The 27,543-nt window shown below is 41.9% G+C and overlaps 1 protein-coding gene across 2 annotated transcripts in view; it reads left to right on the top strand.

Moving 5' to 3' along the window:
• The first annotated feature begins 2,482 nt into the window (after positions 1-2,482).
• Positions 2,483-27,543, top strand: part of ATP8A2 (ATPase phospholipid transporting 8A2) — a 339,748-nt gene continuing 314,687 nt past the window's right edge. The window contains exon 1 of one of the 2 annotated variants that reach the window (XM_076328069.1): positions 2,483-2,521. Coding sequence is in view for 1 of the 2 variants with exons in the window: in XM_076328066.1 (XP_076184181.1) it covers positions 2,956-3,034 (79 nt within the window). In the remaining variant the exon portion in view is untranslated. Of the gene's footprint in view, positions 2,522-2,955; positions 3,035-27,543 lie in introns of those variants that run through there. The other variant, XM_076328066.1, reaches the window with a different exon arrangement.

Here is a 27,543-nt window from a genome sequence, read left to right on the forward strand (position 1 = left end):
AATACCAACTCCTGTTTTTCGGTACATCTTTCAAATGATGGAGCCATTATGACAGACCTCAGGGAATCATACTGCTATGACTCATGGTCCAATAATATACAATTTAGTGCACGTCAGCGCTATGACAAAGACAGGCTTGCATGACAAAATGACAAAGGTGAGTCCTGCACAGCTGAACAATCTGTTTCTTTTCTCAAAACTCAGGGCTAACCTGCTACTTGTCAGCTGGTTACTAATGAACCTGAGCCTTCAGAAACACAACCAACTCATGTTCACCTCCGGACTGCACACTTAGCTTTCCTGCAGGCCCTACTCTTAAGCCTGCTGACCCGGACTAAGGTTCTTTCTCAGTTACTGAGATTATCCTGCATGCTTGGTTTCCTTAGACACTTTTGCAGTCCACTTTCTCCCCTTGACTTCTTGTTAGACTGCAGACACTTTTGCAGTCCACTTTCTCCCCTTGACTTCTTGTTAGACTGCAGTGTATGATTATATCAACTTGTGACTGCAGGCAGGTCCTCTGGTGCCCACAGTCTATGCAGGGGCAAAGATGGTTTTTCTTTCTTTCATGCCATTAAGCATCACTGAAATGCCTGGTCGCTAATGCTCAGGGATCTGCTTTCCACAGGGATACATCTCAGGCTTGTTGTGATAAGTGTGGGTTGGGTAATTAAATCTCTTTGAGGAGCTTGAGTAGTAAAGTTTACGTGACTGAGTAGCCCTGCATAGATGCAAGCCAGATGGCATGTTAGCTGGAGCACTCTTCGAGAACATTGAGGGCGCAGAGGTGAAAGCAAGGGCAGCACATGAGAAGGAACAAGCTCATTTAGCTACTACTTGGGCTTGCAGGCTGACAGGGCTGACGGCTTGCAGTCAACAATACTTTTAGTGTACTGTAAACACAGTTCACCTGAGGGTTAATTTCTGAAGAAAAAGTAAACATGAAACCAGGAGCTGCCATTCTTTCTCGGTCCTGTTTTGGAGCACTTTTCTTGACTTTGATCTGACAGCTTGAACCCAAAGCGAACTTCACCTAAATTTGTCTACTAGCTAACAACATATGTGAATTGATTTTCTGTTCTCCAAGCAATTCCTACTGGTGCAAAAACACTCATCACAACAGAAAATAATTTGTGGAGAGGCAAAAGAGTAAGCTGATGGAGAAAATCATGTTCATGAAAATAACCAGCTCCATGTCAGGGGCTGAAAATGGGAAAGGCATGCAGGAATGCCAGCATTCGGCATTGCCCTTACCAGATGATTTCATTTGCTGAAGCTCTTGGGCCAGCCTTCTCCCAGAGCAATAAAATCCACAAGAGTAAAAGCTTCTCCCAGGCCAAGAAATACTGTCTGCAGCAGTCCTGTCCCAAAGTGAATGTCTCCAGCTGGACTACAATGCGCTCAGTGAAGACAGTGTAAAATGTCACAGTTCTATACTACTTTGCGTTTACGAAACGCAAAGTGATCTGTCAACAAAATTTCTATTTGCAACTTTTTGTGACGTTGTAGCTGGAAAGTATCAGTTTCCATATTATATGTGAGAACACCAAAGTACAGCGAGATTCAGAGGTTTAGCATTATTTACGATCTTTGAAATAACACCCAAATTCCACATCTTGTATGCTAGCCAAGTCCGTATGGTAGAGTGCTTTAGATACAGATTTAGGGCCATTTTTCACAGACCTTCGAGGTACTGGGGACCATTTCTTATGCAGTAGGTCTTCCAAAAACTCAATACATCCTTGTCCTGGGGGAGCTTCTGCCTCATTTAAACCATCCGACCTCGAAGCTCACCTAGTAGACAAGGCAACCCCTTTAAGATATGGCAACCACTATGCCTGATTGAGACCAGCATCTGTAAAGATCGAGAGGCTTCTTTTTAGTTAATTTTTTGCCCTTCAGTTTAATTCCTTCTTTGCCTGTCCTTGGTAAGTAAATTCTCATGGTTGCAAATGTTTTGCACAGAAAGGCAATGTGCTGTTGAGTTAAGTGGCATATTGATCTTTCCTCTATTTCCTTTTTTATCCTTGATTTACCAGATATTTTAAGTTGAGAAGGAACACCACCTTTTGTGAAGAGGCTGGCAGCATGCCACAATGGTGAAAGATGCCCTTGTAACTGGAACAAAGAAACCCGGTTAGGGATCCTGATCCCAGTGGGGGCTTTGTTGGGATGCTTTGTGTGCCTAAAATGTCAGTGAAATACTAGTTTCAGACAGACACCTCAAAAAAACCCCCCAGGCCCTGACTTTACCGAATCTTATGTAATGATTCATACTGGGTACATGGAGTTGTGAGAGGCTTGTTACCAGAGGAGTAGCGCTTTGCGGAGGTACAGATGGCTGCAGGATGTGAGGCAGTGGGGAACCAGAGCGAGTCAAACGGGACAACAACGCCGGCCCGGCCCGGCCCGTTCCTTCTGCCCCCGGGAAGCCGTTGTCTCCGTAAGCTGCGGTGAGGAGGCGGTCAGGACCCGGCTCTGCACCCCGTCTTGTCCCCGGTGGCGTTAGCGGAGGAGCCCGGTAGGCGCCCGGAGCCGTCGGGCCGCACCGGCCGGTGTCCCCCGGGGCGTGGTGTCGGCGGGGGCTGCGGCGGCGAGCCGCGGGCCCGCGCCGGGCCCGGCCCTCCACCGTGCCGGACGGGGAAGGAGAGGTAGCCCCGGCTCCCGGCGGGGTTGCCTTTGGCCCCGGCCTTGAGGGAAGGGGTGGAGGAGGACGCAGCAACTGCCGCGGCGCCTCGCCCCCTCCTCAGGACGGCACCTCCCCGGCCCGCCGGCGGGGAGCCGAGCCCGGCGAGGGCTTAGCGCCTCGCCCGCCCCCGCAGCCAGGCCGCAGCGGTGCCAGCGGCCGCCGCCGCAGCGCGGCGTCTGCGTGAGGGGGGGCCCATGGCCAGCCCGCCGCCGCCGCCGCCGCCGCCTTAGCCGGCCGCGGGCTTCGCCTGCCGCCCCGGCCGCAGCATGCCGAACAGGGCCGGCCTGGACACGGCGCTGAGGATGTCCCTGCAGCGGAAATCCTCCAAGATCCACTCCTCGGCCGGTGAGGAAAGGGCGAGGCCAGGCGAGGCGGGAGGGAGCGGCGGGGGGAGGAGGCGCCGCGGCGGAGGAAGGAGCGCGAGGGGAAGGGAGACGGCGCCTCCATGGCCCGGCCGCCCGGCCCCGCCGCCGCACCGTCCGCGCCCCCTTCTCCGCCGCCCTTGCCGGGGTGTTTAGCGGCTGCAGCAGCGGCGGCGGCGGGAAGCCCGCAGTGCCGCCCCCGCCCTCGGGGCCTCTGCGCGGGAAGGAGGTGCCGCGGGCCCCTGGGCTCGCCGGGCCGCGGCGGGGGAGGGCAGCGCTGCCCCCCCCGGCCCCCGCGCTCCATGGGCACCGGGCACCCTACCCCCGCCTCCACACCCCGGTCCCAGCACTGCACCCCTCGGGGCCTCCTCACGCCCCAGCCACCCCTGTCACTGCACCCCACAAGGGCCCCCTGCCCCCCCCCAGCACCCACACCCCGCAGGGCACCCAGCCAGCAAGGCCCTGCACACCACAGGTCGGGCCGCCGTGGCCCGCTGCTGCACAGGCATTGCCAACCCTTTCCCTGAGCCGCTGGGGTCAGGGCAAGTGGTGGACAACCTCCAACGGACAGCCTGGATGCTGCCTTCTCGTGATAGCACCACGGAGGGGGCAAGGCGTTGTTCCCCTTCTTTCTCTTGGTTATGATAGTTTCTGACAGGAAAATTCCATGCTCTGCATCTGGTCACAGGGTAATGCTGCTGGCAGGGCGGGGGGGAGGCAGGGGTGCCCCGCATCCCATTGAGCTGGTCAGGGACCTCCATCCTGTGGTTAGGAGTGGGGAGAGCACCAGGCACTGCTGTGAGCTTGCAGAGAGGTAAATTACAAGGTTTCTCAAGAGGTTCATTTAGGAAAATGCTTTCCAACTCATTCATAAGAAAATAGACGAAAATGGAATACTTTGAAGGTGTAATTCTGGTCCCAAAGGACTTCCACTGACTTCTGTAGGACCAAGGTGCATTCAGAATTCACTTGTGGTATCAGTTTTACTTAGGGATAGCTGAAGCCTCAGTGACATTGTCTGTGACTTATGGACAGGTCCAGTAAAAGGCTGAGACACTCGTTCCTGTGCAAAATATTTAGATGCCTAGTACAATCTCTGTGGTGAGTCAGGGTGCAGTATGATGCTCCTTCAGCACTTTTTATTTGAATAAAGAATGTGCTTTTGAAGTGCATTTCCAGATCAGCTCTCCTTTGGGTTAAATCTCAGAGCACCTTGGAGAGCATGTGCTGATTGCTTTTGGATGATGCTGAACTGGAAGATGTCTTCCAGTCACTCGTGGCTGTTCAGCCCATGGAACCAGGCTAGAGATAGCTTGAAGGAGAAGCCACCTTCCCTTTGGCTCCTCTGCACAGCCTGGTCACTCCACTAATATTCCCCTGTTTGGCCTCACTGCTTGCTAATAAGGACAGAGGACAGAACCTCAGGGACCTCTGCATAGCTGCTGAAGTGAGCAGGATGCTAAGCAAAGAGGCGTGTAATGCTAGCTCATAGGTAAGGCTTCAGACTAGGATTTAGCACTTTACCAGCTTTCCTTATCTGCAGTGTAAGCCATTCAGATGAAACAGTCACAGTTAAGCAGAATCCACTCTCCAGTGCTTGGGGTTGTGTCCACTTCAGTCTGATCTGAAATCCTGTCCTGTGGCAGGGAGGCTCCTTTCCCAGAGCTGTAGTCCAGCAGATCTGTTTGCCACCTAATGTTTGGAATCCAAACTTAGGTGCCCTTACCCATAACCAGCCCTTCAGATGCTGAATTCTTGGCACTTGGAGAATGTTTAGCTTGAACATGGGATACATAAAGAGTTTAAGCTTCAGCTTTTGTAAATCATTCTTGTGGATCTAGGTGGTTAAGTTGCACCTCAGTCATGCTCTGAGTGCCTGAGGCACCTAGATCTTATAGCTGGGATTTACCTATACACAGCTTTAGACTTTTACATGTTCTTTTACATGTTCCCTTCAGTGAAATCCAAATTAGATGATACTTTGAAGAAAGATGGGGATTGCTGGTTAGCATTAAGATCGCTGCTTCTCAGTTGTTGAACAATGTCTTTCCTATTTAGAATATTTTTCTGAAGGATAACAGAGTAATATCTAGTATAGGTATATATAATGCCTATAAAATTACATAATAGAGATTTGTGTAACTTATTACATAGACTTATTAAAGGATATGATTGTAATTGGCTTAGGACAACCAGAGTCAATCTCTCTACCACCCAGAGGGTCCTGCCTTCCCCCTTCCTGTGTATTCCCATTGCCTTGCTTGTGTCAACATTAGCCATCAGATGGTTACATCGTCACCTGGATCAGTGCTGATGTGGCTCACTACCAGCCTGTATGATCTCAGATGGCAGCAGGGAACAGACATAGAAAGGCAGGAGCGCTCTGTTTTTCACAGCATGCTGTGGCTTGGTGTGCAGACCCGCTGTCTGTCTGGACCAAAAAGGTTCTTACGAGGGGCTCTGGGCTGTGTGAACCCAACTGTAAAAGCACATGTTTGGAGAGCCACTGTCAGCTGAAAATCAGTTCAGATGTGGTTGTGTGGTGGCATTGCAAAATCTGAAGACCTTTCCTGAGCTGAATGGCATGGAGGGGGGATTGGTCACCCTTTTGTCATCCTTAGGGTCAGGTAACCTTGTCTTCATCCACTGTGGTTTTCTTGGCATCTATGTATCAGAATATTCTACCTTCTTTCTTTTTTAGAAGAGAAGACGTTTCCTGCTTTAAATACTTGTCGTCTGTTTGCTCGTCCTGTTTACTTTTGAGGGAGTTTGGTAATCTTAAAGTATTAGCTTTTAGTTTGGGTCACAGAGATTTCTTTTCATACTGTGTAAAGTATTTCAGTAGCTTATAGATGTTCTTCTTTAGTCAAGAAGAACAGTACCTCTGTGATGGTCTAATGATGTCTTTTCACATCAGATCCAACTGTGATTTTCTACCCTCTTGCATTTTGTAGCATGGCTTCCACATGTGCTAATACAGTATAAAATTTAATTGGTATATTTGGTAGAATTTTAAACCTGCTTAGCACCGGTACAAAGGACTTCACAGAAAAGCTTTCACAGAAAAGATGTGAAAAGAAATTAGAGACGGCAAGTCACCTCCTGCCACTCAAATGATCAGTCCTCTTCTTTTTTATGCATTTGCTCATTAATCGATTTTTTTTTGGCTTTGTGCAACTAAATTTTTTTATTGCTGTAATGTTGTACCAGTTGAGCTAAATTGATTAGATTTAAATTATTCTCAAAGAAGTCTCCAGCTCTTTACTGTTGGAACCACAGACATCAAAGACTAACTTGTTCTTCTCCTTCCTGCCTCCTTAAAGTCACTAAAAATAAGCAACTGTCAATAACACATTGGATGATTACACAATAGCATTTTTATTTTTAGGGCAAAAAATTTCAAATTCCAACTTCAGAATGGATTAAAGGTACAAATGATCTTGATGTCATTTACCGTGGTCTTTTTCAACTGCTCAATGGTGCACATCAGCAAGAAGAAATATTTTTAGTGTAAAGGTAGTGACAGAATCTTCTCCCAGGACATGAGGAGCTGAAATATAAACATAATTTCATGGTATGAAACCATACTCCTCATATCTTTTCCATCTACATTTCCCCTGAAATATTTGCTTATATTTTATGCTGTGTATTTGGTCTTAAGAACAGTGTCTTTCTCTTAGACTCGTACTCCCTTCTGATTGTAAAGGATCAGTCTCTTTCTTTTGTCAGAGGAATGTCTATGTAAGAACCTCTTTGAGCTAGATCCTATTTTTGTGCTGGGATAGTACATTATCATGATTGCAACTGTTGGGAAGTGTCATACGGAGCAGTTATGATTGCACACAGGCACTTGTATTTTGCTCAAAGCTTTCATCTGTAGTCATTTACAGGTTAGACATAATTCCTATAGATATATGTAAAACACACAGTAGCTATAGGTGAAATACTTAGTCAGTTTTGCACTATTTACATATCGCTGTTGCTGCTTCAAAGAAGGTGTCTTTTGGTATTGCGGAGGTCAGGTTCAGACAGTGTAAGAAGCACAGTGAAGGCTAAAGCTTTCACCGTGAAGCTTGCTCAAGTCACCTGTACTCAGGGGATGTCTATATCATATTTTGCAGGCAGATCAGTAGTTCTCCTGAATGTATTTTTAAGCAAACAGACCCTATGAAAGGGGTCAGCACAGTGCTGAGCTAACAGATTCCTAAAATATTAGCATTTAAATGTTTAACTAAAAGCAAAAGCCCTATTCTGCTCTGAGAAATGTACCTGGCAGGTGTAGTGACAGTGGGCACTAAGCAGAGGGGTGTACTTCCTCAGCAAATGCATTTAATGCCCATTAACATGACCAAGAGTTACAGAAACATCTAGCAAGACAATTGCAACCATAGTGTTGGCACATAGAAATTCTACCCTATGATGAGAAATTTTTCCAGGTGAAGACTAAAGTACGTGTGTGTTTATGCACACACTCAAACTGTGTGGTGGTAATTATGTGTAAGTGTTACGGAGCTCCTGTTTCCTTTAATCCATGTTTAACTGGCACAAGCGTAGTATAATGTGCAGCTTATTCAATCACATCAAAGGCCCGATCCTATTTCCATAAACACCAGTGACAATTATGCCTTTTCAGCAAGACCTCATCACAATAAATCCCGTGTTTTATGTTACTATGTTTTTATAGTAGCACAAAGTGGAGTCTTCTCAAGCAGTGTGAGATCTTGCTCAACTGTAAAGTGAGGTGGTGACAGCGACGGGGCTAACTGGAGGCCAACCCGAACTTCTGCTGTCTTGTGTAACTCACTTAAAGCTTGTCTGGCTGTGAGAGTTAGTTTGCATTAGGATAGGAGGGAATTTAAAATACATCTGCTTATGACACTGAATTAGAAAAATATGTTGTATACACAGTTACTGTGGAATGATTTCATATAGAAACAAGATCCTAAGTAGTGTGGCAGAGGAAACACTTTTTTGCCTTACTGTGGCAGGGGAGGTGAGATGAATAAATCCATTAAAGATCAAACCACTCAGACGATGGGGAACACAGTTATTTAGGAGTTAATTGAAGAGATTTAACTAACCTTCAGTTTTTAAGATTAAATTAAATGGAATGTAGTTAATAAAAATAAAAATTTCTACCCCACTGCATAGCCAATATATGAACTCTCTTACGTTATGTTATTTGACTATATTCATAACTCCATTGAAAACAGACACGTGCTGTCTATTTATAGGAACTATTTTATTCCTTCTCTGCTCCACTCTCTCTCCACAGGACTTTTGTTTCAGATTTTAGTTCCCTAGCAGTATCTGCTTTTAGTGTACTTCCCTGTGCTGGGTTAGTCAGTATCCTCATTTTCTGGGTAGATCTAGAAGTACTGCCCTGCTAGTGTGGTTTGGCAGTAATGTTGTAATTCCATGCAGGATTAAAACATCTGACAGTAAAATCATTGCAAGGAAACCTGCTTGTCTGTTCATGGTCCTAGAATATCTCCAAGACAATGAAACTGCACTTATTGGGTACAGAAAGAATAGTCGTTCAGTATTGCATTTTCATTGCCATGAGGTTTGAGTACAGTCTTGATTTCTGCCAACTCTGTAGGGAGTTTTTACATGGAAACCTATGGCTTCAGAAATGATGCTGATTTAAAGCACTCTTTTTTTTTTTGATAATTAACTCTTCTTCCCTCCCCAAGAAGTTCCAAGCTGACAGCTCCCATTGACTCTGCATGGCGTTTTGGATGATCATCTGAAAATTGATGGCAGCATCTCAAACTGATCACTCTCCAATTAGTTATCAATTCACAAAGCATTTTTATTGTAATGAAGACTTGCTGAGGGCCCTATAAACAACTATGTCATCCATTTCTGCTCTTCTGGAAGGTTGTCAAGTGATACTCGGTAGACTAGCTACACGGTGGTACTCTTAGCTGGTTCATTTCCCTTTGACCATTCTTCTCTGAGCTGTCAAGTATGCCCTCTAAATAATCTTTGAATCTGAGAGGACTGATTTGCTGCTTGTGAAGTACTATTCTAAGTGCCTATGTTAGCTTTATTACTATAATAGATTACTGTTTCCTATTTGTTTTCCTGCACCATGTTGCATTGTGGCACATTTTAATTAGTTTGTAGTAGTACAAATGTCAGAATAGCTGTTACAGACAGTATCTGTAGAGCCTGATTGCCGACAGGTTCTTTTAAGGGATAGTTGATCACAAAATGTCTCTTGTATGTATAGCTGGTACAGCAGAGCAATATATTAGACTTTGAAAAGGCAGTTGAACATCTCTGCAGCAACAGCTTTCTACTTCGGGGACAGCCATTAATTAAGTTTGGCTTGGCCTTTTCATCAACATAAATGTTTTCCTTTCAGTCTCCCATCTTTCCTAGCTAAGCCTTTTGGAGCAGTCGCAGGTATACAAGACATGACATCTGGGAGCTTTAGATAACCGATTCTCAGCTGGTACGCTCAAAGGATAACTTGTGAAAGATTGTTGCCATGGTGGAAGATTGAGAAAAAAAATTAAAATTGTATAAAGGGTTTTTGGTTTTTTTTAAATGCAAAATAAAAAATGAACTATCAGTATTGAAAACTTCTTATTCGAACAGTTATTCCAGTATTTGTTTGGAAAGCTTTCAGATTTTTGATTAGCATTATTGCCACCTTTTCATAAGGAATTCTGACTACTAAAACAGTTCCTGAGCAGTTTCTTTCCAGCCTAAGGAGTGGATAGCTGCCTGCCTGGTTGGAAGCTCCTGGCTCTCAGACCACTGGTTGAGACCCATGTCTTACCATGGCAGTAATTTTTGATTCTGGACATTTTTAATTTGAATACTGGAAGCTAGAATGGAGCAAGCACACCTGAAAACTGAAGATGCTAATTTTTGTATTTCGAGCCAAAGCATGATAAGGCAAAGCTGACATGATACAGATTTTAATGAGTGACACAATCAAACCACCTATTTGCACTCAGAGAAGCTACATAATCCATATAGATAGAATGTCACATACATCCATATGACATTCAGCGGAGGTTTTTCAGACAGCTAGAGGTGTTTCTTAACAATGTGATTGTCCTTGCAATAAGCACTAAAAACAGTTTAAATCGGAAAGACCATGAAGTGTCAGTAAATTAGTCTCAATACCTTCATGTTGTGATGAAGAATCACAAGACATACTGTAGATTTTTTAATACATTTCCACTGCTTTCCAACCTCACATAGGATGTTTTTGTTATTTTTAGTTCTAATTAACAACTTGGAAATTGTTGCACTGGGGCATCAGTGCAAAGTGCAAATGAACGAGAACTTGTCTTCCACTTGACTAAAATGGAAGAGCTATGATTGGGTCAGACTTGTAAGTCATAATAGTTCCAACAAAGTTATATGAGTTTGTTTTAGCCAAGGGTTTGGTCTGATGAACCTACCTTTTTTTAGAGTGTTGTAAATCGGTATTAACACAACTGAAATTAGTGTATAGGTTCTGCTAGGGAGAGAAGGCAGCCTTACACATTGTTTAAAACTGACTGGAAGGTCTTGATTTTTAATTCCTCATCTCTCGAATGCAGACGACCAAACTCATTTATTTGATTTCTTTAAATAGGTAGGTAGTCGTAAAGAGTGAAAGCAGAAGTGTTTATCTCCTTACAGTAACACCACCCTGACTCATGTGCTACTTTGAATAGAAGGAGGGCTCAGGTGTTACCTCCTGCTGACCCAGCACTGTTCTGCCTATTCATACGAAGCACAGTGAAGGCAATCTAACATTCTCTGCCTGTGAGATTTAGGAACGTTCAACCCGATGCTTACAAAAAGGATATATGAAACAAATTCCCCAGGCTTTTGTGTGCCTTTAAATACTCTAAGCAAATGTCACCTTAACTTAATAGATGCAGTTTATTTGTAAATGGGAGACAAAAGATGCTGAAAGAATATGTGCAAAGTCAACAGCAGCCATCATAACTCTGGAACAGATACAGAGGCTACATCTGCATTTGTCATATCAGTTACACAGATGGGAATCAGGACTTGACCTGGAAGCTTTAAACTGAAAGCCAGCTGTCATTTACTCAACATTTCTGCATCACTGGGAACGCTCAGTATAGTTCCTGCTTCAGGGGTCGCGTGGCTACTGAACTGAAATACATTGACCTCAATCCTGGTGCCTTTTTTTGAAGAGGGACAGAAAGACAGGGGAATTAAGGTATGCGGGTGCTCCCCAGACTGGGGAGAGGACCAGTCCTGCTTTACAGATTAACAGCCAAATCTTGTTCCCAGAGTTTCACTAATACAAGTCTGCATCTGGAAGCCATCCTTGTGGCATTTGTCTGCCTGGTCATAGGGGGAAAAAAGAGCTTTTGTGAAAGCTGACCAGACCAGACAGGAGGAGAGTGCGCTATCCCTCTCCCTCCCTGCCCCCAATCAAACTCATCCTAATCCTTAGGATTAGTGAAATTAGTGTATAGGTTCTGCTAGGGAGAGAAGGCAGCCTTACACATTGTTTAAAACTGACTGGAAAGTCTTGATTTTTAATTCCTCATCTCTCGAATGCAGACGACCATGCTTCTTCACTCCTTAACTAAAATCCTGACCCTTGCTGAAGTTTTCCCACAATCTTCAGTAAGTAAAAAGGTTCTTACCCTCTGTTTCTGATGAAAGTAATTTTATTTACAAATCTGAAATTTGCTTATCTGATCTTTCAAAAGATTTTAAACCCTACAAATCTTCATTAGGGTAGCAAAAGGGAGTGATCGGTCTTCAGAAAGAGAAAGGAGTGGCTAGAAAGATCTGAAGGATTTGAGGAGAAAGAGTTCTTACAGAAGGAGTTTCTTACAGAAAAAGCAAAAATATTTTGGGGGGTGGGGTCCCAAATTAAGACACTTCAGGAAAGTGCAATTATTGGTAAATTTATTAACATGCAAATGTGCAAAGGAACTCATTATTTTAGAGTTATTTTAGATATGTCCCATCTTCAGAAATTGGAGTTGGACATAATTTCAGGTCTTTATATAGAGCGTTGAGCCCCTATAATAGGAAGAATTAAAAATACATTTTCTGGAGAGGATGGGGGCAATGTAATCTCATAACGTAACATATAGATCCACGTTACTGAAGGGGCCACTATAGTTGATGTTTGGATTGTGATGAAGCTGTTCAGGACAGAATGTGTCATTTCAGTTTGGCCAATACTTCTGTATTTATTGTGAGCTTCACAATATTTTGGTATTTTACTTACCAGCTACTAAACACAAGCTTCTGTCAGCCTAGCTGTCATCTAAACAGTTAAGTTTCTGTACATATAGTCAAGAGAGAAAAATGATTTCAACTAGAGGATAGTGCTTGTGCAAGAACAGACTTTCACAGACATTTAGTCTGAGAGTAATAAGTATATTTCTAAACATCAGACAACTGTTCAGAATAGCTGTCCGGAAGGAGTGGTGGGAAAGAAATCTAGCTTGATCTCATGACTGAATTTGATCGGTATATGTAAAGGACTATAAAATAATCATCTGGAATAGGTGGATCTGAACTTTTAAACAAGCTTTTGCTTCTAGGTCTGTGTTTTTAGACACCAAGTAGAACCAGGAACTTCATGGGCAGAAAATAGACTGTATACACTGATCTTTCCAGGAGCAGGTTGTAAAATAGCACCCACACTTAATATCTGATTTTGACTGAACAATAACAACCATCAAACATAGTATATTCCAGTACTTCCTTTTTACCATGCTAGGATTGGGTGATCTGTGATGTCTGCTGTCATTTGAGTTTCAGATTAATTTCTTGCTCAGAAATGACCAATAATTGTTTTGGAAAATAGCAAAAAGTGCATAAAGGCAGTAACACAAGAACTGTAAAATAATGGAAGAGCACAGTAGCAGAAGGGGAAGGAGGGAGTCAGTATCCCTAACTGTCCTGCCAACAGGAACAAAATAAATCACCTTCTCTGGAAGTCAAAAGAGGATAACATGAAGTCATTACAAGCAGCACAACCATGACTGTCTGCGGGAGCAGTCTGAACTGATAAAAGAAAATGTGTATGTCCCTACAAACCATACATAAGTAGAGAGCCCCTGCCTTCGATTTTTTTAGTGTGACTGTGTGCAGAAAGAGATACAAACTCTGAGAGTGCCCTGCTGCCTGGACTGTATTTTCTGACATCCTGAATTCCAGTCAGTCTATTTTTTTGGCTCTGGCATATGGACAGCCTTTGGATACAGCTGGTGATCAAACCACAAGGGAGTTTTACACATTACCTACGCAGGTGGTAGGACAGCACATGTCTCCCAACCTTCCTAATGCCAATTTATCAAGAGCTTCCTACTGTGAGTTGTAATGTATGCTGTCAACCTAAAATTGCCCAATAACACAGATGATGCTTTCCCTAAATGCGTGCCAGGGAGCCCTTCTATCACAGGTCTCTGTTAGCTGGGACTATGTACGCAGCATCTTCCATATACAGCATCTACCCAGAACCATTCCCTCTCTTCTGACACAGTATCTCATAGGAGATCTGCAAAATCCCAGATCCTACAGTAGATCCAAGAAGGTCTCTAGTTGCAGGATCTCCATTGAAAGCAGCTGATGAGGAAGTCTGTTTTGTCTTACAGTAGACACACTTGCCATTTAAATTGCTATCCATTACCATCACTGACTCCATGCCATCTCCCTTAAGTGTGCTTACCCACACTGGTTCTGGTAGGAGCTTGAGTTAGATGCAAAGGATGGCGTGTGGCATGGCATGGGAGAGAGCAGTAAGCGTTCCAAGCCTGAACTGCAGGAGAGACCTCAACAATCCTAAACTTTCACCATCAAGAAAGACTTCATCCAGGACTCCAAAGAAGAAGATGATTCTTTAGTCCTCAACACTGGATAGTTTTGTTGAAGTTTTGGCCTGCTTGCTGATTACCTAAACTATTTTCTTCGAGGGCTTTTTGCCAAAACCCCAAAGAGAGGAAAATGGGAATAAAATAGCTGCAATAATAGGTCTGATATGATTTTGTTGAGACAGTGCAATTTTGTGTTAGTGCTAAATAGCATGGGATTTAAATAATTTACTACTCCTTTTGGTACTTTTTGGTTCATTAGACAGCCAGGTTCCCAGGCTCTGTGCACTGGCCATTCCTGCTGATGACAGCTGTTGTTTAAAGAGACATTAATCTCCTTTATCAGGCTATCAGTGCCATCTCCTATGTAGAGACATCCCTGACAACTAGAGGCAAGAGTTAATCTTACACCTTCTTCCTACCGGAACCTTTTTTTTTTTAATTAAAGTCCCTTGTAAGACACCCAGTGCTTTACACACAGACATCTTGCTGATTTTCTGCCTCATTCTGTTACAGGCTACAAATCAAATCAGGACATCAGTTTTGCCCACTGATGAGATGATATTTCCATGGCCCAGTTCATGTCTAGACAGGGCAGATGGTTCTACTGCAGTGTACACCATCATTAATTTGGGACTCAGCAACTGTAAACAACCGTATTTCTTATTTTCATCAGAATTAGTACATGAACTAGCATTCAGTAATAAAATATTAGTACTCTAAGCAGAAGCCACAAAATTTACTGAGGTGGAGAAGGACAACGGTGATGTGGTAGCTTCTGTCTTCACGGGGAGCTAAAGCTGTTTCACTTCAGTTACAAGTATTTTGTCATCGGTGTCTCCAGAGCAAGGGAATAATTTTAGTTATCTACTTATAGGGTCAATATGAAGATTACAGGCAGCTACACAGTATTTGTATGGTGCTGGGAAATAGAAGATGGTACATGAAAAGGTTTCTTTAGTCAGGTAAGTTTGCAGTCATTAGGGTTACATTTTTTTCATAGTTGCCATCCGGCTTTGGTGGTGTCAGACATCATGAAAGCAAGTCCACCTGGATATTCTGGAAAAGACAAACAGAGCATGACCTTGTATTTAATCCTTTATTTCTTGTAAAGGTTTATTTTTACAAGGGCATTTTATAAGCTATATTTTTGCAGTTTTTTGGCATTATTTCTTGTTTAAATAGCTTATTAACAATGATTCTGCTCCTACATAAACAATTCTAATAAGAAAATTGATGTATCAGTTTTTGTAGACTAAAATTTGAGAAGTGTCATTAACAACCTGAAGAAGGGGGAAGGGAAGTCCTACATTAAGAAGATTGGCAGTGCTTCAACTAGAAGACTATGCTGTGACTGAGGCTGTGGCCAAAAATAGAATTGGATTAACAGAAGAAAAGCAAGTAGCTAAAACTAAGGTCAAAGCAGAAATAGATGTTTTAGAATTGTCTCATACACCAAAAGACAGGAAGAAATATTTAAGGAGTTTTCCTATTATATACACCTGTAAAAATGAAAATCAGTTCACACTAAGAAGAACTGTGAAAGAAGACTCAAATAATAAGAGGTCAATTAAGAGATCAAGAACTAAGCTTTAAAATGTGAGAAAAAAATTACAATAACCTTTTCTGGTTGTTTATACAGGTTTTAACATGTGTGTACATATATTACAAATAAATTAAAAAATAAACTGTAAAAGACAGCTGTAATAATACCAACACTTACAAAATCAAAGGAACAGTAAAAGTAAGTTGCCTGAAAACTCTCATTCAGGTGGGTTAGCATAGTGACTATTCAAGCTGAATAGGTTGTGCTTTAACTACTCACCAGAAAGTAGGCTTAACTAGATACAAGTTCTATCTGACGCCAATTATTACAGCTCTGTTTACACTAATGAGCCCCAGCCCCCTAATTTGTGGGTGAGAGAAGCTAATGCACACAGATGAGATGACTTTAAAAGAGGAGAAAGGAAGTAGCATGTCATGTCTGTAGAGGTTTTAGTAGGATAAGCTGTAGTGCATGGGAGGCTCGTCCTTTTTTTCAGCTTTGGATTTCAGTCAGGTAAGTTTATTTTAGGGTTTGAGGGGAGGGATGGTTGTACTTATTAAAGAAATGTGTTTTTAATGCGTTGAGTAGATTTCACCTCTAGTGCTCTGAGGTAGATACTAACTATTCTTATTTTTTTCTTCACTTTCCTATGTGGAAAAGCTGTAAGCCTGTTTTCCTGATAGGAGGGGTTTACTCAGAAGTATAGGAAGAGTCTTGTAGTAAGCAAAGCCTATGTCTGCTTTTACTGTAATGGTTTTGTTCTTTTATCTGTGATTAGATACTGCTTGGTAACAGTATAGCTAAAACTTAAACCTTGAGAACAAACAATTATAAATCTATATCAGAATAATTCTTTCCTGTGGGTAATTCTATGTTCCTGTTGCCATATGTACTTAAACTGTGTGACACAAGCACTACAGTGCTCATTCTCAACAGCTGCATAGTAGGAGTTACATTAAAAATGAAAGGTATACTTAATGTGAGAGACTCCTTCAAATTTATTAGGGTGTAAGGCTAACTAGTGGTGAGGAACTGTTGTTTTAACAATGAGCTAACTGAATGGAAGGGATTTCTCTCCGTTGAGTAGCTCTACTATTCACAGCAAAGTAGAACAGCTGTCTGAAAATAATGTGGTAGTAGTATTTCTGGAGACCTCTAAACATGGTATAACAAACTGATGCTTACCAGTTAGGGACTTCTACTCATATATGAGCAAATAAATGTCTGTGGAGGGAAGAGAAAGAAAGCTTTTAGGCTTTCAGAAAAAATCGCTATATGCGGTTTGTCCCCAGTAGTTATTTGAGAGAACTGGCTGCTTGCTTTTGTCTTATTTTTTAAAAAAACAAAAGGTGGATACTGGGTGTGGGAATGACTATTTCCCTTTCAAAAGGTGTCTCCTTCATGAAGGAATGAGAAACTTGAGCAACCTGTATCTAATCCAGGAATGGGTACAGCTTAACACTGTCTGAAGACTATCTGAAACTCTGTCCTGAAGAGTTTAGAACCACTTTTGGACTCTGCATCTTAAACTGTTCCCAGCACTGAACAGAAAGAAAGAGAAGAGTGACTGAAGTCTAGCTGTTAAGACTTTCTTAGGAGTGAAACAGCAGTGCTTGCTGTACCTGGATGGATGCAAGGTCACTGGAAATGGAGTCAGCTAGGTGGTGATGTTCAGCTTTCAGCAGTGGGTGCTTGGTTTGGGCTCTTTTTCCTCTTTTCCCTAGGGCTACTTTGTTACAAAAAACTCCTCCAGTACTAGCGTATGAGTGAGTCATAAGCATAATTTCCTCTGAATCCACAGCAGCCTGTGCAATACTGGACAATTAAATATTGAAAAGGTCTGTGATTCTTGTCTTTGCTTATTCTGGTAGCAGTTCCAATAAAACTCTACCTATTGCAGACAGGTACTAGAATGTCTCAAAAGTGACAGACAGATACAGTACAAATGTACTTAATCCTCAGCAATGATGGAATAGGTCAAGCTGAATCCTGATCTGATAGAAAACAAATGTTTAATGGTTTGGCAATGATAAGCCTTGTGTGAAACCTAGCAGGAGACATGTATGGTCATAGCCCCAGCTGGTCCAGTCAGAATAACTCTGCCTAAATCAAATTCACTGTCACCAGTCTGCAGCAGTTCAGGGTCTGATCTGTAGGCTTCCCAGAATAATCTGTAGAAGTACCATAAGATATCTTTTAGAGATCAAGCCACTGAGACTCTTAGCTCTCTGTAGGAGGTGGGGAAAAAAAATGGTAGGGGAAAAAAGAGGAAAGAATACTTCAAAAACTCATCCAGTACAGATGCTGCAAACAAGATAGCTGTTCAAGGAAGAATAACTAGCATAAGACGACTTATTAGGTTGGGATTTTTCTAATAAAAATACTTTATTGGGGAAAACTTCTCCAGCTATACTTAGAGTATAGGACTTAGCATAACAGTAGCAGGTGGACAAATACTACTTATTACTGCAGCATTAAAATAAGTGATAATTATATTTTTTTTTTGTATAATGTGCTTCAGAAGGAAAGAACCACGTGAGGTTCTAGCTCAATAAGCTTTTTTTCTCATCCCTGATCTGATCTTCTAACTGAGGCTGTAGAGCAGAGATAAGACTGGCTGATACTGCAAAACGTGTAAGCCTCTCTTATCTGTTAGTAGTGCTCTTTTTCTGCAGGGGACAGGCAGAGGCGTGTGATGGCAGCTTTTCTCTTGTCCTTGGTTAAACATAGAACTGCTGTTGAATTTTCTGTTTTGGAAGTCTGTCTTATACGTCCATTAAACTAAAAATAAACTTGTCCTACACTGAAGATTTTTATTAAGTTCACAAGTCTGTCCTGAGCTTTGTGCAGATGTATGTCTTCGTTAAGCTGCCTTTAACGTTATTATTTGTGTTCTGTTTTTGTTAGTCCCTGGTGATACAAAGCAACATGAGAGGTTCTGCACTGGATTCTTCATCTGGTGTTCAAGGCTGGGAGTACAGGAACTACTCTTTTAGGTCCAAATAGAAGAAACTTGAAATGCAGACCCCGACTCTTCCACCCCCTTGCTGTAACTCTTCTCTTGGGGAGGTGGTGGTCTCAATCTAGCCTCCAAGTCCTCTAGAAACTGCCAGGTGAGGGCTGTTAATTCTCACATCAGCATAGATACTCCTGTTTTAAGGTGCCTTAAAAGGAAGAAAATGTATGTTAGTGCCACAAAATGAATCTCTGAGGAATGCGTTACCTCTCTGCATGCCACATCCGTGTTGTGATGGTGATGTAGGATAGCAGAGCCACTCTGTGATGTATCTGTTACTCCTAGAGCTCTGAAATAGTTAGCCTGAGGATTATTTCTTCTTCCTGCTGTTAACAGTCAACTCTGTGTTGTCTGCTCTGCACCGAGGATAGCATTTCTTGTTTCTCTCGCTGGAGCAAAGTGATGGGTCTGTGTGGGTTATGCTCAGATTCAGTGCAGTCCTCTGCATGTATGTGGAGGGAACACTCCACCATGTTGAAATTGCTGAACAGTCCTTGGTCTGAAGGTGGAGGGCTAAAATATTCTGTCTGATTAACAAGACAGTATTAATCTTGTTCCTGCATTATGCCAAACTTCAACATAGTAGGTATTACATTAGAAAAATTAGTATAAGAGTTAAATAAGAACATGGTAGCCTAATTTTATTAGTTATTACACTAGGCAGTTACAAAGATGCTGTTTTCTGCAAGGCATTTGGCCGCTGTGTAAGATAGCTGAAAGTCTATTGCAATTAGTGAGAATGAATTGGTTGCCAATTTCCTCTCTTGAATGGTTCCATTAACAGTCCCACTAACAGTTGTAGTGAACCTTTAATGAATACAATAAGCCACATAACCCACACGAGCCTGTGTGGCTTGGTACATGGTATGTTCTGTAATGGTACCGTGCAGTCAGGTTTTCCATCTGATTACTAAGTACTTCATCAACAGCTTGGTATGATTTTTATTTTAAAAATGTTGCCTCAGTGAGCAGAATAGACTACAACTTCATTTTTTTTTCTCCCATTATTTCTTTCATATCTACTTAGTTCTGTGTTAAGCACACTTGAAGAAGGGCAAAAGTAGCAGAGTAGTAAGGATATAGTGGATTAATAATGTGCTGTTCTTATTTTAACACTCGATCATCAAACTTGTAGTATGATGCTGGAGTACCCTCTTGGGTAGGATCAGTGCCTTACAGAGGTATTTTGGTGGCTTGTGCAAGCAGTGAAACCCCTCAGCATAGCAGGCAGTTTCTGCTCCATGCCCATTCAAAGGCATATCTGTGTATCTATGATGAGTACTTGGATGTATAAGCCTGTACTGAATAGCAGGTTCTTCATCTAACAGAAGAAGGATGAGGTAAAATTAGGCCTTGCTTCTGCAATAGCTGAGCCAAAACGAACTTTAGAAGGTCCTAGTCTCTTCTTCCTGCAAGTGATCCTTCCCTTTTGTCTTCTGCATTACATGTTACACAGCTGCCAAGCAGAGAGAAGTGGTTTGAAGAAATGCTGGGAGGGAAGATTATGGCTGACTGCTTAATCAGTACCCATCAGTTAGTCCCTGATGATCAAACAGTTCTTCCTGATTACTTCTGGATCAGTCTTGGTAGTCTTTCTTCCCCCCCTTACAAAATAAGGGGTATATGGATTTGAAACCCTGGGGTTCAAGGGAGGTTGTTTAAACCTTAATTCCCTAATTTGTAGTCTGATGTCTCCTTGAAAAGGCAGTCTTAGCTCTGTGTGGCATATCGGCATGCTCAGGATATGTCCCCATGGTCATGCTATTTAAATATGTTTTCCTCAAGACTGGTGTTCTGCTAACATCCTCTAGAGCATGGACTGATGGGATTTGGGATGTTATGTTGCTGTTTTGGACAAATGTGCGGGTAAAATATGAGGCATCTGGGGGATTTCATAGGAGTGAGTTGGGAGTTGCCCTCGAGTGCTGAGGGAGCCCCACTGTCTTTCAAAGCTGGTTCCACTTTGTGCAGGGCTGTCCCCTTACTATGCCATAACTCAGGTCAGCATTCAAGATGTGGCTCTGTCTCAGCTGTCGGTAGCACTAGTAAGGAAACAGGGTTCAGTAGGACATGGCTGGCTTTCTGCTGGCTGAGCCCTTTCCAGTGACAGCAGTTGGCAGTGGTGAGGTGAAGACAGTGTTGGATTTATTGTGCTTTTGCAATAGGATCTGTCACAAGATGCAGAGTGACCTGCTTAGGCTTGGTTTGGTTGGTATTAGGGCTGCAGTCTGCTGTGTTTTGTTCTTGACTGTTAAAATTCACCCCAATACAGTTATCACCCATGTCTGATCAGGACAAAATATGCATACCTGTGTCTGTATAATAGATTAGACACTTTGAAGAAACAGTGCTTTTCTAATGTGTGTTCTCCTTCTGCTGAGCTCTTCCACAAAACCTGTACACACATGAGAAGAGACCAAACCTGAGCTCCTGAACTAATTGCTGTTTTCCCAGTGCTCTTAAAATTTAATAAAGCAGTGGGCTAGTCTTTGTAATCTGATTGCTGTTGGCTGATGGAAGTTCAGCAACTCGTATCATGCCTGTTGCTTTTAGCTACAGGACCCCCACCTTGTGCTGTCAGGGGTAGGAGCAATTCTGTCCCTGTATCTTATGGCTGCTGCATGGCGCTGCCTAGTGAGCAAATGGCTGGTCTAAGCTGGCTTTGACAAATCCAGTGAATTATCTGCAGCCTAGTTCGTTAACCAAGTCTGAACAGTGATCATTGTGCTATTAGTATTGCTAGTGGTGTATCTTGTGTGCTGTCTTTCATCTTCCCCTCCTGCTGCCTCTTGGTCAGTGCTTAGGTTATGAGTGTACCTGCTAATACCCTGCATGTCTAGGGCAGGTGTGCTGTGAAAATAACTAACAGGGCTTACATGTTTCAAACAAGTCTAGTTAGGCTCGGTGAGGGAAAGTTAAGTTGAATGATGGTAGAAGATAGAGTACTGGATTTTCATTTAATGCAAATCTGGATTTTGCTAGAGCTATTCTAGATCTCCCCTGTGGTAGCTAAAGCCAGCTTTCCCCAAGACTTGGTCAGACTGATTATCTGCAGTTGCCAGAACAGGGCTATCCTCACCCTGCAGCCTGTCTGCCTGCTGTGGATTCCTTTTTTTTTAAACAGTTGTTTTTGATATGTAATGAGGATTGCTCATAAGGGAGTTCCTATGGATCCACTACTCATTAGAACCTCTTTTATGAGAAGAGTCTCAGGGCTGTGTTAAATCTGTCTTGAGAACCTGTAGGGAAAAGCCTGTGTTTGGTCTCTCTGCTTGTAACTATAGCACATCATCTTTGAATCCTTAACTTCTCAGTTAGACTTTGGCCAAAGGCTGTAAGTTAGGCCATAGGGCTTTGTTAGGCAAGAATTGGTAAGTGATGCAGTTCCCTTTTGGATTAGTGCATGTGTGGCCTTTAGTTTTAAAAGACATTTCTGTACAGTGTTTCAGCTGGTAAATGAGTTCTCTTCTAGTCTGTTAAAAGGCAGCGGTCTCAGGCATAGGCCAAGTGCTACTGCCGCAGGGTTATGAGGGATGCATTTCTTTGCTTTATCCTGTGAGTCTAAAGATTTTGTTAATTTTTTTCCCCTTTACAGCAATCTAGCATTCTTGCCTCTTAGAAATAAAAAATGAACTAAGTCAACTCTATAGCATTGTTAATGCTGGGTTAATATAAGTGCAAATAAATGCAAGCAGCTGTAGTAGCTTCAGGCTACTTAAACTAGAATTATCTTAACATAGTGAATACTTGACTTCTGGTGTTTACTTAAGAGGATATTAAGAGTCAAAGGATGGAAGAAAAATGCATGTTCTCTTTATTGATAGTATTTAATTGTTAACAAGTACTTCTTTATCTACATCAATATTTTAGCTTTCTAAAGTAGAAAGCCTATTTAATATGGAAGCAACTGCATTGATAGCACTGAGACAAAAGCATTGATAACTGGATTGCAAGGATTATCTATTAATAGTCATGCTTCTTTAGCTAACTTGGGTGGCCCAAGTTAGTAGTAGAGCACAAGCTAGGTGTCAGGATAGTAGTTAACAAAAATTGAAAACAGTTCACTGTAATTATTCACTTATCTTCAGATAATAGATGTATATAGGTCTTGCTTCTGTTTACTTAAAGGCTTAGTTTCTGTGCATTGGTTTTATGTTAACTGGAGGGCAGTTCCAGTTGGGATGAAGGTAACTAAGAAGTTGGTTGTCCTGCTACTGAAATCTAAGACCTAATTTGTTCCTGCTGCAAGGTTGTTTTTTTTTCCAGGAGTGTTTGTAAATCAGTATTTGAAGGACTGTCTTCTGGTAGTCCTGGATGTCTTTACGGAAGTCATAGCCATAGATGACTTCAACTGACAAAGCTGTATTTCTAGTATACATAGCAGGGGTGGTCTTGCTGTACAAGTGCAAAAGTGACTTTGGAGGTGCAACTAGCTCCTGTGTTTTTCTATATCATATGTTGGCAACGCTGCAGATGTGGAAAAATTTACAGTGAGAATAGATATGGTCCTGCATCTCTTCCATTTCAAGACTGGAAGACTGCTCTGGAGTACATGGAGAACAGAGGCTCACTCTGATAATGTTAATGTCTGCCTCTGAGTTTTTCCAGCCACTAGTATAGAAATATGAGTGACTGTTACCCTCTTCCAGATTTTTCTTAAAGATAAAATTAATGGTTTGTGCTTTAATTTTGACTGCTGTTTGATGAATAATTCTGTCTGGAAAGGAAAGCACTTTGTAAATGTCAAGGGCACTTGTGGTAGGTAGTACCAACATAACTTAGGAAGAAACGTAGCTTTATGGAAAGCTTGTTCTCTCTTCCTTTGCATGCCAGATGTCTTAAATGCCTTTTTTTAAGATGATATCTGCACTTGAGTATGCGTACATGGGACAGTGTTTAGAGCTGTACCATAAGACACTTCTAGGGATGCATACTTACACAGTAACTGGTGAGCAAGCAGCACAAATTTGGTAGTAGATGGAAAAGATTATTCTTGTTGCATCTTCAGAGTCTGCTTAATTTTATGGTGCACTTCTGTTTAACTGGACCTTAAGATTGAGGCCTGAAGTCAAATTCTTGAGATGAATTAATGTTTCAGTACCTTGCTGGATTTCTGGTCAGAGACGTCAACAACTTGGAGAACTAAGTTCTTGAGACTAGAAAACTTCTCCAAGCTGCAGTCACTTTTTGTGGTTTTTAATTTGAAACTTACTGGCTGAAGTGTGTGTGCTCAAGGAGCAACTGCAGTTCTCTCTATATGCTAAGTCAGTGGGGCTGCATTTAATGCTTTTGGGCTACCTCTGCTTTCTTATGGGCAAGAACTCACATCAGCATCAGGTTTCTCCTCCTGAGCTGTGTGTACTAGGAATCTGGGTGAATGAACTGAGCATTGGTCTGTGGAACAAAAGGAGACGAGAAAAGATATCTTGCCCTGAGAAGCTGTAGCTATTACATAAACCTATGGAAACTATCTCTTTGTTTATCACAGCTATAGCTTTTGGTTATCGGATTTGACTGCTTTGTTTAGATAGCAAAGAGCCTGAGGTAGTGCCTGAAGGGAAAAACCTCATGCAGAAAGATGAGTGGAGTTGAAATGAGGGAAGAGGATGGTGTAAGACTACAGCAGGTGTTATGAACTCTGAGAAATGAGACAATCCAGGTCTCCCTCCAGCTTGAACTTGGCAGGTTAGCATACAATCAGAATCCTTACTCTCATTGGGACAAAAGTGGTATGTAAAAAAGGTGAGGTTTAAATGTGACTCTAAGTATAGTTGATTGTGCCCAGTAAAGAGAAGCCTCTGATACAGGGGCTGGTTTCTATTGCACCTGTTTATTTTAAACACCTTTATTTTCAAAAGTTGTGATACTATGTTTTGTGACAACCTTGAATAAAAAAAAACCAACCTAGTTTGCAAGCATCTTTCTCCTGTAGGATGCAGCTGAAATGATTGCAGGGGAGCAGAAAAGAGACTTCTAGTCAGGTCTCCTGTAAGACTGACCTGAAACAAAGGTTGTTAGCAGGTGGGACCAAGTACTTTAATGCTAGTAGAGGGAAGCCTCACAAAACAGGAGGTAGCTCAATCTGGCTGTCTTTTCCAGTGCAAAACAGGAGTCTTAAACACCTGCAATTTAATTTGTCCCTCACACTTTTTGAAAGGAAAGCAATATTTGAAGTAATTTTTGCAGGTCAAAGACTCTGCAGAGAAGGGGAATATAGGAAGGCTTCCTTTAGAGGGTTTCTAGATGGTGATGAATCTCACACTTACTGATTTTAATATATATTTAAATAAAAATAATATGTATAATGTGAAAAGCAGAGTCCTCTGTAGATGTTGTGGCAATATGGCCTTTGGTGCACAATTATGGAATCAAAATTGTTAGTTATACTTGCTTTCTCCCCATTGAAGTTCCATAAACATGAATTGACTGACTCATCACTGGAGACCTTAATCTTACTCAAATAACATTAGAGCACAGAATAAAAGGCTGGAAATTAATTTTTCTTTTGTACTGCATGTGTTTGCATGCATGTGTTTACTGTTTCCTGACTTTGAGGCATGCTACAGTGGCTTGGAGATGATCCGATTAAAAAATTAACTGGAAACTGAAAACTCTCTTACTAAATTATTAGAGGTTACACTATGGTCTCCCTAGCTGCTGAGTGGCTCTGAGAATTAATTCCCTTTCCAGTCTATGGTAGAGAACATGAATCTTTGATTATACAAGCTAGGGAAATATATTTAAAAGAGAACCTACAGCTACTGTTTCATTATTAACAAATGGCTGTTAGAAGAATTGTCTTTGTGACCCTGCAGGCAGTTCTAAGCACATCTGTCAGTGTTTTGTTTTCATGAAAACAAAACTGGTGCTCGATGCAAGTGTTATCTTGGGAGTCTTTTGAATAGGTTCTTTATCTAAATCTTGAAGGGATAAAACCTGGAGGAGGGCAGAGAGCAGGTTTCTGAACTTGAACAACATCTAGCTAAGAACAAAGGAACAGAAATTGGTTATGCCAGAACTTTTGACTGGAAAATACACTCAAATGCAAGTGGTTGTAGCAGTTACTACCCTGCTCATTACCTGCATTTGAAAAGTTGATCTAATGATTGGGGGGAAACTGAACTCGAACTAGTGGGGTTTGATACACCAGTAAAATGATCTCAAATCACCAGAATATACTGTGTGGCAAACCGACAGTACAAGAGCTGCGTTATGAATGTTCAACCAATCTGTTCTCTGAACAGCAGCCTCAGGGAGAAGGGATTAAATCTTATAATTATATGCAACCTCCACCAATCTGATATGTTTTGAGTCAACATGCTAAAGTGTTTTTTTAACCATTTAGAATGAAATAGCAGGTAAGCTAATATTGGGTGGGACAGTGGGGTGTAATGGGTGGAAAACTTGTCAGTTCATCTCAGCAAAACTCTTGTGAGCTTCAGTGATACTGAATTTATCCTGAAGTTACTCAAACATAGGCTTTCTAACTTAGTGTTTAAACAAAATGTCATTTCTGTTGTAAGGTACTAAGAATCCAAATTGTTATATAACAAATACAATTTATGTCTAAATATAGCTGCAAAGGACTATATTCAAGACTTTAGAAATCACTAGCTGCTACAAGACTTGAGTAATTGCTAATTGGAGTGGCTTGTGGCCAGTACTCATGAAGTCACCAAAGCAGGAACAAATGCACTTAAGCCAGTTGTGGTATTTGGTTTCTGGCTTGTAGTCCTTCTCATTGGCTTGCCAGAAACCTGGCCTATGTATTTATTCGCTTTCCACATTGAGGTATGAAGACTGAAGAGATATTTGCTTTGTTGCTAATTATTCATTTGGTGGAACTCTTGAGCTTTTTAACAATGTGCAGTGTTCTGAGCTCTGCATGTGGCTGTGGGCGCTGTGCTGGCTTCCCAGTGCTATGCCACATTTCTCTTTGCCTGTCCCACTGACTGTGTGAAAGGAAGGTGCCTCGCTGGTCACCAACTGGTAGATACACATTTAAGTGGTCGCTTTGTGTGGAATTAAGGTGCTACAGGGGCTCAGAACCCACTGAAGTGATCATTGAGGGCATAGGCACGGGAGTGGCTTAAAATCTGAACTGCAGTAGTGTTAGCAGTTTAAACTTCTCTACAGAGTCTTCTTCCCTGAGGAGTGCAAATCTCTTACTGCTTACAGAAGGAAAAGCTCTTTTTAGTAGGACTCCCAACAGTGAATGTGATGTTGAACTGTGTCAAAAATATATTTCTAGCCTCCAGAAGTATTTGCATTTCACAAATGAAAGCATGAAGATGCAGTAGAACACTTTTTAAAAAGTTGACAATCCTGATGCTCAGCCTGTGTCTTCAGATCTGTCTCTGCAGCCATCGGTCCCTAGGATATGCTCACCACTTCTATCCTGGACTTCGTTAGCTTGATTAGTTGCTAAGAAAGAAAATTCAACTTAATCATAGTAAAACTGAATTATATTGCAAGTAGACTGTTAAAGAGAGAATATTTGGTGGTTGAACAATATGCTCTGAAAGAGGTTTCCATAAAACTAACCTGAAACAATTCTGTTCAGCTGTGGCCAATGCTCTTTGTGTAGGCACCTGTCAGAACTTGAGAGATTAAGACCTAAGCCTTATCTTTAAACTGAAGATTTTCCACAGTGCTCCACTCAAAATAATTTATCCACTTTATTCCTGAGCAGTGTGTAAGCTGAGGAAGGGCCAGGGCTAACCACTAGGGCAGGGGTGTCCTGTCCAGATGAGCTCCTAGTCAGGGGTCCCTGACAAACAGCTGCATTTTTGCTCGTATGTGCTTTGACCAGCAGCAGTAGTAATTCAGACCCCTATTTCACTGTTGGGCCAGCATGTTTAGATACCTTCCTAACATGAAGATTAATTTCAGCATAGTAAGACACTGAACTGTAATACCCTTCAAGAGAAACTTAAATTGAGCAAGTAGGAAAAAAATAAAGTTTTTAAAAAATGGTATTAATTCTGGCTATATACATATTTGCAGTTGGACTGCAGTTTTGCTTTGCATTTCTTTAACAGGTTTTTTTCTCCTTTGGAGACTTGGAGCTGTAGGAATGAAGTAGATGTAGACTTGAAAATCCA

The sequence above is a fragment of the Aptenodytes patagonicus genome, chromosome 1, assembly GCF_965638725.1.
Source record: "Aptenodytes patagonicus chromosome 1, bAptPat1.pri.cur, whole genome shotgun sequence".
Classification (NCBI taxonomy): Eukaryota; Metazoa; Chordata; class Aves; order Sphenisciformes; family Spheniscidae; genus Aptenodytes; species Aptenodytes patagonicus.